This window comes from Oreochromis aureus, linkage group 8 (assembly GCF_013358895.1).
Source record: "Oreochromis aureus strain Israel breed Guangdong linkage group 8, ZZ_aureus, whole genome shotgun sequence".
NCBI lineage: Eukaryota > Metazoa > Chordata > Actinopteri > Cichliformes > Cichlidae > Oreochromis > Oreochromis aureus.
Genome location: NC_052949.1, coordinates 11,503,683 through 11,515,073, shown reverse-complemented (window position 1 = coordinate 11,515,073; position 11,391 = coordinate 11,503,683). Strand labels below are relative to the sequence as shown.

General features: G+C 40.1%; 2 protein-coding genes across 2 annotated transcripts in view; one reads left to right on the top strand and one right to left on the bottom strand.

The window, feature by feature from the left end:
* Positions 1-3,102: 3,102 nt before the first annotated feature.
* On the bottom strand, positions 3,103-5,142 carry LOC116328791 (clarin-3). Its single transcript, XM_031750670.2, has 3 exons — positions 4,795-5,142; positions 4,152-4,337; positions 3,103-4,008 (listed from the first exon to the last, which is right to left on the bottom strand). The coding sequence occupies exons 1-3, from the start codon at positions 5,024-5,026 to the stop codon at positions 3,731-3,733; spliced, it is 696 nt and encodes a 231-aa protein (XP_031606530.1). The 5' UTR covers positions 5,027-5,142; the 3' UTR covers positions 3,103-3,730.
* Positions 5,143-6,277: 1,135 nt separating this feature from the next.
* ptprea (protein tyrosine phosphatase receptor type Ea) overlaps positions 6,278-11,391 on the top strand; it is a 58,072-nt gene continuing 52,958 nt past the window's right edge. Inside the window, exon 1 of the mRNA XM_039616514.1 lies at positions 6,278-6,381. The gene's annotated coding sequence lies outside the window, so the exon portion shown is untranslated. The remainder of the gene's footprint in view (positions 6,382-11,391) is intronic.

Here is an 11,391-nt window from a genome sequence, read left to right as displayed (position 1 = left end):
CCAATATCACACAGTCGAGCTGAGTGTGAGAACACTTTATGATCACAGCAAGGCAGACTCAAAGCCATACGCATCGATTAAAATGTCTTAAAATCAAACTTATCCAAATTCATTAAAAAATCAATTTTGAAATCACATGTAGAGCTGCTTTTCTGTGTCGGCAGAACAAATTCATAAAATACAGTTTATTAAAAAAAACAACAATTAATTTTAGTTAATTAAACAACAAACATTATGTGTAGAAAACTGCTTTATAAAAAGTCACAAAAATGTCAGCTTAAAGTATAGAAAAAGAAGTGTTTAAAAAATATAGAGCTTTAAGTTTTTAAGTAACATGTGTGTTGTAAAATATGTCTTGCTGTATTATAGGCGTTGCTAAGATATCATATCAGTTGACAGCACCACCAGCGCTATAAAAGTTCATTACATCATAGAGAAACGGAACAGGGAGGCACACCTTGATAGGCGCACCTACCTTACTGCCACAGTGGAGGGAAAAAAGTCACGCCACTGTAATCACGACATCAAATAATCGAGTCTTGGCGCATGACTCTATTTTTTCGAGTTGATAAGCTTTATTATTTTGTTTGTACCACTTGGTTCTTGGAATGTTTTTCTTTCTTCATCATCTTCTTCTTCTTCTTCTCATTATTATTATTATTATTTACATTATTATTTGGTGGTGGTTTGGGAGGTAGAGCAGGTCATGAGCTAATCAGAAGATTGGTGGTTTCAATGTGTGTCAACGTTTAGTCTTAGATGTAGAAAAAATACTTGTACAAAATAATGAGTGAATATAACATGTTGTATAAAGCAGTTTGAGTTCTCCAATAGAGTAGAACGTTTTATACTCCTACATGTATTCACCATACTGCTGTTCCTAAAAGTGGAAGGCGACCAGGCCTTCCCCCGTTCTACCATGGCCTACCACCGTTTACTCGACATGGCTGAATGTGTGCCCCCACTTCCCCGCAGCTGGAGGTGTCTGTTTCACAGTCCTCTGTAATTCAGGACCTTAGTGGATAATGTTTCACAGGTACAAAAGTTTCTGCTTTAATCCTATCACACAGAGTGAGTGGTCAGGGCTTAGGGCTTCTGCCTAATCCCAGGTTTATCCATTCTGGTCAGCTCTGAGACCGAGAGTATGCAGAGAGGAAGAGATTACCGCCCATCACTGATTTTATTCAGTCAGTGTTTGCACAGCAAACGGCAAGAAGAATCCGTTATTAGCAACCGAGCTATTCCACGCCTCAGTGCACAGAGAGGAGGAGCGGTAATAGTTACAGTTAAACATCTCTCCTCTGGCTGCTGTTAAACCAGCTGATGTTCAGAACTGAGGAATTCTGCTGTGTATCAACTTGAAATGACTGAAAGTGAAAGTGTGATTGAAGCTGTATATATATTTGCTAACTGACAATAAATAAATAAATAAATAAATAAATAAATAATTATTTTAGAGATCAAGACAGGTTTATTGCATTCCATCAGAGTTAAAGTAAAACATAAACTAAAAGGGTCTCTAATGGCTGGCAAATCCGTGCTTTCTTGTGAAGGGCTTGTCATCTTCACAGCAGGCGGTTTTGTGCTGAAACATGCTTTGACGTGGCTTCCTCTGGAGAACACAACCTGTCGCAACTTCACACTGTGTCCTTGTCACAGCTGCAGGTTTAAGTCAGTCTACATCACTCTGCAAGAAGGATATTTGGCAGGAGCTATTTGGTGGCATGTTATAAAACACAAGCTACAATTTGAAAGGTAATGACTGTTTTATAGACTAAAAACTGGCTTTTTTCACCGCCAAAAGCATGCTCATTTTTTTGCTCTACTAACAGAATTTCTGTCAGGCCTGATATGTCTCTGAATCGCTGCAGAAAGCATGCAAATGCATGAAATTTAATACATATTCACGCTGATGACAGCAAAGCAAATTGCTGCATCCTTCCACAGGTCCCTTGAAGTGTGAGACTTTAAGGAAGAGTGGTTCTTTTGAAGGCAGGTAGAAGGCGTTGCAGGGCTGAGAGGTGCTGCAAAGGGCATGTCCAAACAGACTTTAGGCCCTGAGTGATGGGACAGGGGAAACGGTAACAGGACACCTCACCCTTGCTCTCATGTCAACACAGCCATGTGAATCACAGCTGTGAGAATGCCCGAAGATCCAGGAGACAATAGGCGCCAACTCTCAGCAAGATCTATCTGTGATCTATGCTTTTACAAAATCTGCAAGCTTTGTAACCATCAATACGTTGGTCAGCATTGGCTGCGATTTTTCCAGCCCTTTGAAATATCTTAAACAGTTGAGTAATAAATCTTTATCTCTCATCAGGGGTTTCTGTAGTAGGTCTCATGTGGAAAAGGATACAGTTAAGATGCAATGCATCACTGGAGTTTAAAGGGCTCAACTTAAGCACTGCTTCACTGATGAGCCATGAGTTGATGAAGGTAAGTAAGGTAATCCATATGCCCTCTGTAGTAATTCAGAAGGTAAGTAACTGTGTAGTTACCTGCTGGTAAAGCACATTTACTGGAAAGTAGAATAAATAATTATGTGTGATGTAAATATATATTCACACTGACTCCAAGTGGAAACAGTAGTTAGATAAATGCAGGTGGCTGAAACAGGGAGAACCAAAGCTAATATAGAAACTGACTGAAGAAATAAGTGTCACAGAACACATGCTGCTTTTCAGTTATCGAGTTTATTGGCAGGTCTGTGGACCAGAACCAATAAAAAATTGGGTACCAGTGGTCTATCCCATGTTGGGTAGACTGGGTGCCCCTTAATTCTCCCCCCTAAAGGTAAAGTCGAGCCTTCAAATGATTGTGCCACTAATACATAATAGCAAATGAAAGACTTTAACTGAAAACAAATCCCTTTTCTTTTATTCCCGTTTGAAACTGTTGACTTGTTGGCATCTCTTTGCAATTACATAATTTCAGCGATAGAGGGCAGCAGTCATCAGTAAAACCCCCCTCAGTGAGTTCATCCGTTTTTTTTGACTCGCTCTTTAGATTTTTCCAATAAATGTAATCAGTTTGCTTGTTCGTAGTGAATCTGTAATGCAGTACCGCAGTAAATGTATAACATTAAATTGCAAAAATTCATTTTTTCAAATAAAACCAACCCAATCTCATCACTTTATTCATGTTTTCTTATGTTTTATTTTGCGAGCTGATGTTAATGGACACAGAACACAGTAAAGTCATTGAGGTTTTGTCTGCCTGACGATCTGTAAAGCATGTTTTGTGATGATTATATTACCATAAGGTTTTTTTTTAAAGAAAGAACAAACTAAATTGGTAAATTTAATCCAAAAAGATTACACAAAACTAAAAAAAAAAAAAAAAACACAGAATAAATAGTTATTTTTTAAGAATGGAATTTCATGTCAAAAACATATGAATGAAAAGAAATCTACATGGTAATATTTTTACTGTATCAGCAAACACTTTGCACTGTCATACCTTGATATCAAATTTGATCACAATGCTGAAATTACATAACTGTTGCTCATAACGAGATAACAGGAAAACATGACATTTAAGTGTAAGGTACTTGATCCGACCAGACAATTCCTAAATATTATAAATCTATTATACAATGAACAAGGCTTTACCGTGTATCCAGACTTTACTGTGTATAACCACAGTCGGTTATCTTTCATTACAGTAGGTTTCTTGAGAAAGTCTTTAATATATCAGTGCCATTGAAAACTTCATGGTCTCTGTTGCACTAATACATTGTTAAGTCCATGGGTGCATCCTCTGTAGGCTTCTGCTGCTCTTTTTTGCGTGTGTAGGCTGCATGTTCATATGTGTAGATCAAGGCGATGGCAATGAGAGAGAGCACTGTGTAAGGGATGACCAGGTAATATCCTACCTGCATCTCTGAAGCCTTTCCCTTCAGCTTTACTGGAACACCCTCAGTATACTTTTCTACAAAGGTTTCTGCCATATTGGTCGCAGTGACGTTCACCACAAACAGGATGAGGACTATCACAGACAAGCATGCTGCAGGAGAAAAAGTAGCATTAGAAATATCACAAACAAAAGAATAGAACAAAAATCACACCTTATTTTTTCATGGAAATGCCCCAGCACTTCCGCTTGTGCAACTACAACATGCTTACTGCTATAACATATCAGTCACTTACCACTGAGAGAGCTGCAGATGTAGACTCCAACAGGCCCCATGTAGGTTTCATAAGGATTGCTGACGCTGTTGTAGAGAGAGATGAGGATGCTGCATGCCGAAAACAGCAGACAGAGGGCAAGAAGGCATATAACCAGACCCTGTAGGACTACTGAAGCAATTTCTCTTCCTGCCAATGTAGGAATCACTAAACACAGAAACACAGGTCATTATGGTCCTACATCTAATGCTGTACTGAACTTCCATGTTTATTGAGTACAAGAGGCTTGGTAAAACTGCCTGAGCAGTTTCACAGGATCTAATTCTCCTTCACGATGGAAGTTTTGATAGTATTTGTCTTTATTTTGAGATATTTGTCTGGGACTTGTAATCATAACAACTTGTGTCAGAAGGAAAAACTATTGACAGTGTGTTCTTTTCATTATGCACACTAAAAGCGACACAGATCCTAGAGTAAGACCAGAAGCTGGTGGTCAAAATTAATCAAATTAAATAAAATTTTCCCCATTGCTTGAAGGTAGGATGTGACGTCGACTGAAATGTATTAAACTAAAATAAAAACAGCCCACATTGCGGAGATATATGAGAGAACATCGTTGTTTGAGTCTGTTTCTAGTTGGTTGAACGGGGCTTTTGAAAATTACCTTGAAATTTATCTGTAGCTCCAAACAGGGGGCAGGAGGCTCTCTCTATTATTCCATCAAAAAGGGTCAAGGTGATCACAGCAGATCCATTGTAGTAGTCAGAATTCTCTTGTGCGCACTCCATGGTTGTCTTAACCCACTGCGCTGACATGCCATATCCAATCAGCCCAACAGATATAGATGTAGCCAAAGCACTGGACATGAAATGCAGAGTCTTCTTTGTGGAAGGCATTATCACTGTATTCCAGTTACACTAGTTAAACACGAATCCCAGAGTTTCTTCTCTAAAGCTCTGGTGAAGCCTCAGAATGAGATCAAGGTCCTCTGAGCCTCTAAAGATTCTCTAAGTGATTCTCATTTACCTTCCTTGTTGGAGGGGAATATAGATAGCTGGTCATAAAATGTCATGTTTATGGCTGCGACCTTTGGTTTGAAGGGAAACATGGAGCTGGTTGTCATAGTAGAGACACCTGTTTTACCAACAATAATACCTGTGCCATGCCATTGTCATGTAAAAAAAGAAATATACAGTTCATTTGTTTTTGAAATAAATTATTGTAAAGTGCAGATGATGAACCTGAAGATCTGAGCCAAACGAAACCCAACAACTTCAAAACATGTAAAATATGTAAAATCGTTCAAGGATTCTCGAACCTGTAATCCAGGAACTTCACACACTTATTAAAAAAACGTTTGGTTTCAAAGTCCCTTCCTTGATATTGCAGGGCAATAAAACTTATTGCAGATGAATTATTTATCTTGCATGAAAAAGAAAATTACTGGAAGAGGGCTGTCACTTAATAACACGCATACGTCATCAATAAAGCACTAAAGCTATCACGGGAGTGTCACTGAGATTATAAATCACATTTACAGTATAAAAATGTCAAAATTTAAGAGAAATCGGATAAGCGTGTTTCACCGTGGATCACATTTCACAGTTTTTTGCTATTTGCTGCTTTCTGAGAATAGACAGGAAGAGTGTTCTGCTTTTCCAGTATGGCTGGAGTTATAAACCTCAGGGATACATGCCTCCTGATAAGGACAGATAAGCAGCTACAATGATCGAGAGAATCATTTTTTCCATTCCCCTAAACCATGACGTATTCAATTCTTTTGACGTGTATTTGTTTAATTATCATAAACAAATAGCTGATATTACCAAAAGACTCTTGTGTCGGTCTATCACCCCTTGTTGCAGTTCAAAAAATTGATACATAATTAATTCACTTCATTTAAATCACAAATCCCCCTCGTTTCATCTCTAGTATTAACTGTAAAATGTAATCCTATTAAGTTAAAGCACACCTTCAGAAGGAACCACACGACTTTGTAACAAACAAACAAAAAAAGTGAATCTGTAATGCAGAAGTCCTACACACACGTTGTAATAAAGTTTGTGGCCAGACTGCGGCTCCCTCTCTTCGCCAAAAACAGAGAGGATCCGTGCGGCTGCTGACAGCCCGTTCTGTTATATTGGAGTAAACACAAACTCCTCCCTCCCGGTGACAGGCGGCAACACTGAAGCGTCGCCTCGGCTTTTCCAAGACAATCTGCGCTCAGGACTGAATATTAAAGCCATCCAAGGTGAGTGATAAGATTCCTTTATGGCATCGCGTCGTCTTTTTTGCACCCGGACACTTGTATATGGAGGAGGTGGGGGAAACGTCCAAATTTTCAGTCATTTTCCCAGTCACGTCAAACGCCGTGTTACCTGTCCGTTACGCACAGCAGCGCGTGGAATTTTTCACATTTAGCGTCCATTTCAGGTGCGCATTCAGCTTTAACGTTGCAGTGAATGAATTACTCGTAAAAGTCACCATGTTTGTCGTGTGCTTAAATGCTCTGAGCTCTCCTTTTGACAACCTGCAGCGACTTCTGTCAACCTGGTGCGTCAGTGAATTTGGGTTAATGGATCAAGCGTTTGGAGTTTTATCCCGATCCCCTGTCTTGGTGTTTTTTCTCCCCCTTCTTCCTTGTTTAACCGTCATGTTTTTATTTAGAAACCATAACAATAAAAATGATCATTCTTGTCTTCATACTTGCTAGCTGACTCTTACGTGGGCTGCAGTTGTGCCAGTTTCAACATGTCGGTGACCACGGCTGCATTACTACTTCAGATATCATGAATGGTCTCCTTAGACTTGCAGTCATAGGAGGACCCAGGTTTTTGAGTCAGGTAAAATTTGACTCAAGTTTAATGTTATTTGGTTGCTGAATGCTCTGTTGGCTCCAAAGCATTTGAACATTGGATTTAATGTAATAATCACCAGAAATGACATTAATCCCCAAAGGGATGAACTCTCCCCTGGGAGGTTAGAGGTCAGGGCCAGCAAGAAATCAGCATCCCTGGAGCAGATTGCTTGTGGCAGTTTGCCAGCTCAATGCAAAGGGGAAGATGCTGTTCTGTATTTGACATTTGTTTCTTATCAGACCATGGAAATTAAAAGTTAAATGAACCAAGACACAATCGGGTTTGTGCTCCGCTGGCCTTCAACAGGAGCGGTCACTTTGACATCCTGTACTGATGAATGGACTTCAGTTTAAACACCACGCTGAAGCAGAAACAAACAGATTTGTAATCTTGCACTGAAATTAATTCTACATGCTTTTCCTGTCACATTTTTCATTTCTTGCTTGGCCCACAGTGGACCAAGCTGCCACTGTACTGTCACTACACACTATTTTGGGCCATAACATTAGCCAAGTTTATAGAGGTGCTGTTGTATTAAGTATGTTAGTCATCCTGACACAGCCAGGTTCTACAGCCTGAGTAGAGCCGTCTCCAGACTCAACTTGGATTAGTTTCGAAAATAAGAAATCTCTGTAATATCTGGTTCATTACAACATAAAGGAGCTTAAGGATCTTGCCAGACAAACCTGATTACTCTGTCAAGCAAAGGTTAGTTCTTTGAGGACCTACCAAGATTTTCTTGCTACTAGACTATGAAAGACAAATCAATTACATGTTCTCTAGAAACCAGAGAAAAATTCTTAGAGGGAAGGTATTATGCTCGATTCTTGCACTCTATGGGATTACTCTGTGTTCACTTTATGTAAGGCCTTGGTGCAAACCCTTAGGTCATACGCTGTCTGAAACAAGCCATTTTTAACTTTCATCCTCTTCCTTTTAAGCCAGCTTTTTTTCCTGATTGGTCGCCCTTTGCAAACAGAAGGTTTGATCTGTTAGTGGCCAGGACTTCTGCTCCCAGCAGGAGCTTTGTGACTGGGATGACAGAAACAGATTGTCTAGAGCAGTCTGAGGCTGAGGGTTTTTATTCTTCGTGATTAACTTTTTAATATGAATATCTTCTATATATATGACAGAAATAGGAAAACGCATAAAGGGTCTCTGTTAAATTTGAAAAATAAACTGTAATGTGTCTGTATTTCTTCATTTTCCATTAATTTTGTAACACACCTTGCATCCTTCTACTGAAGCATTTAGTTCAATATTAATGCAGCTGCCATGCAACATGTTCTCCTTAATGCTCATTTATCTTCTCTTTTGTCTTTTACGTAGACAGTCTGTGTCTGAATTTCGTTTCAATTATACATCATAGACCCAAGGAAGATTCTGACACTGCTCTGGCAGAAGCTAATGAGGATGCAATGAAATAAACAAATAGTCTGTGCTCGCCAAGACAAATGAGTCTGTGTAAGGCCGCGGGACGAAATAACATTTGACTGCTGAGTGCTGCTGGCAGATTGATTTGGCTTTCATCTTCTTGCTATTCATATTTGACTCGAGCGAAACGCTATTCGTTGAGGGTAATTTGTACTTGCTCTGTTGAAGGATACCGGATGTAAGTTAATCTCTGGCATAATCAAAAGGCCCTGTCCGTGTTATGTTCTGTGCCTCCTTCTTTGTTATTTCTCGAGAAATAAGCGTGAGAGCGCGTATATGTTGTTTGTAATAGCGCCTTTGTCTCGTAATAAAGTGGTGGAACTACTCAACAGTTACTAGCTGCAGCAGTTATTGCCAGCTTACATTTAATTGGTGTTTTTATCACCGCCAAGATGTTCTTTTCTAGTTCTGCTCTGCTATAGATAGAACTGAAAACATGGTATGTTGGAATGTGGTGAATGTAAGTGCCTTTTAGCGTGGGTGTGCTGCGCGAAATGAGCAGATGTGATGATTAATGAAATCCAAAGTGAGGTGGGCAGGAGTGTGATGTCCATACCTGGAGTTTCTAACAGCTTGCTGGATATAAACCTTAAATTGCCAGCCCTGGAAGTAATCCCTACAGATCCCCGCCAAACTCCCCCCCACTCAACTATCTGCCACTTCTCTCTTAAGTTCTGGAAATGCTTAACTTTGAGCTGCCACGCGAGACTACACATCATGTTGTGCTCTCTCCTAGACTGCAAATACATTAACTACACTCTGCTTGAAGGTTTTTTCTTCAAGCACACGTTTTTTCACGCCCTTTTCAAATAGGCGGAGAAGGAACTAATTGGTATAAAGTTGAAACATTTAGGGATGAGTCTGGTCTGACCCAGAACTCGTCAGATATTTGCCAGCGGAAATGATCACAGCCTTGAAAAAGGGCTAATGAATTAGCCATGGGAATTGTCACAGTAAGATCTTCCTTTTGATGCAGATAGCATTTGTATCCAACCTGCTATTTTTTTCTGCTTTCCTCGGTGGAAGTTTGCTGAAGCCCATTAAGCTGCAGCATGTTGCAACCGTAGGCTTGTTTGTGCTTGCGGTAAATGTTGCAGAAATCAAACCCTGCAGTCTTCCTTCTAGATTTTGGCTTCGTCCTTAAAACACTAAATAATGAGAAAACATATCTGTAGTCATGCAGTGAGAGAAGATGGAAAATTAACCCTTGCTTTTAACCCTGCTATTCCATTTTACCTCCAAATACATACATGAGAAGTAATGGGGAGGAGTAACTGTATAGATCTTCTGTTTTTAGATGTGGGCTAAACAGACAGTTAAAGCAAACTGTAACTGAAAGCACTGACATAACAGTCAAACTAAAAAAGCAGAAACGGCATGTTAGTGGTGTGTTGCTTCCTGCTGTAGGGCTTTGGTAGGATACAGACAGGCCTGTAGCCTCACGGTGAGGTGGGACTTCAATGACACACAAAAGATTTTCCATGGAAGGAGGCCATTAAACATGTGGCTGCCGCAAGGGCAGACTACAGCTGTGCAAACTGGTACCTGCACTTGTATCTTTCTGAATCACATCAGTCCTCACCATCTGATCTGTTACACCCCAGACCAGCACAGCTGCAAGGAAGCGAAGAGACTCAACAGGGTCATCACTCCTTTTTATTGTAATAACCTAACTTGGCATGTAGTTCAGGGTACATCCTTGCTAACATACTTAAAGTGTGTAACTTTCAGTACATTTTGGCCCAGTATACACACCACTACTGTGTTTTAGGCATCCTTAAAAAAGAGCGACTTGTCAGAAATGCTGCTGGCCCACGTTTAGTCTGAAAAGTTAAAGATTGTTTTTGTCTGGCAGAAATGCAGACTTTTTGTAAACAGTGATGCAGACAGCCACGTCCACTTCCTGATTGGTCTGCTTTTTGTTTTTGTTTTTCAATTTTTGTGTGTACTACTTTCCCTGGCAATGGATAAAACTCCCAGTACCGTGTGATTATTTTGCAGTGTTTGTTTTGTAAAAAGTTATCATTTCTACTAAAGAAATCTTGTTTTAGCATTGTTGTTTTTTCTCTGTAATCATACACTATATGAGCAAAAGTACTGGGTATCACACAGCAATGCCCAGTACACTACACATTTTGCATCATATCTCCAGGACCTGGTCCATCATGGCATGGCCACATGTCGTCTCCATCTGCTGGGCAGCCTGAGGTCTTTTGGGTTCTCTGGACATTATTGAGGACCTGTTACGACACAGTGACGGCTTCTGCAATCTTGTTGTCTGTTGGGGAGGTGATAGCATAGAGAAGGACAGGAAAATAGCCTTGTAAATAGGGCCAGCTCTGTCCTGGCTATTCCTTCCAGACTATATAGAGCAGGGGTCCCCAATCCCAGTCCACGAGGGCCGGTGACCTTGCAGGTTTTAGATGTGTCCTTGATCCAACACAGCTGATTTAAATGGATAAATTACCTTCTCAACATGTCTTGAAGTTCTCCAGAGCCCTAGTAATGAACTAATCATGTGATTCAGGTGTGTTGACCCAGGGTGAGATGTAAAACCTGCAGGGACACCGGCCCTCGTGGACTGGGATTGGGGACCCCTGATATAGAGGATGTGGGTGAGAGGAGGATGTTAGCCAAGCTGATGTCCATTACAGACAACACCCTTCACGCCTTGCATGAGACTGCATGAGACGAGGCCCTGAGCAGCTCCTTCACTTGTAGACTGCTATAGCTGCTTTGTAGGACAAAATACATTTGTATCCATTACTACTTCCACTGCACCTTATGTGCAAGTAAAAAGAAGATTTTTTTGTGTGTATTTTGTTATATATAGTAACCATTTGTACATAGTATGGTACACTAGTCTGCTTATTTATTCTTTCAATTTTTATATTTTTAATATATCTCTAATTGATTTTTTCTTCCTGACCCTTGTGCTGCTGTAATCATTGAACTGCCCCCATGTGAAC

What these genes read in the sequence shown, in the direction of transcription:
- LOC116328791 (XM_031750670.2), bottom strand. Translation starts at nt 5,026, where the DNA reads ATGCCTTCCACAAAGAAGACTCTGCATTTCATGTCCAGTGCTTTGGCT. An exon ending in AGCTACAGATAAATTTCAAG is followed by an intron (nt 4,338 to 4,794) that starts GTAATTTTCAAA and finishes TTCTGTGTTTAG; the next exon opens with TGATTCCTACATTGGCAGGA. An exon ending in CATCTGCAGCTCTCTCAGTG is followed by an intron (nt 4,009 to 4,151) that starts GTAAGTGACTGA and finishes TTTCTCCTGCAG; the next exon opens with CATGCTTGTCTGTGATAGTC.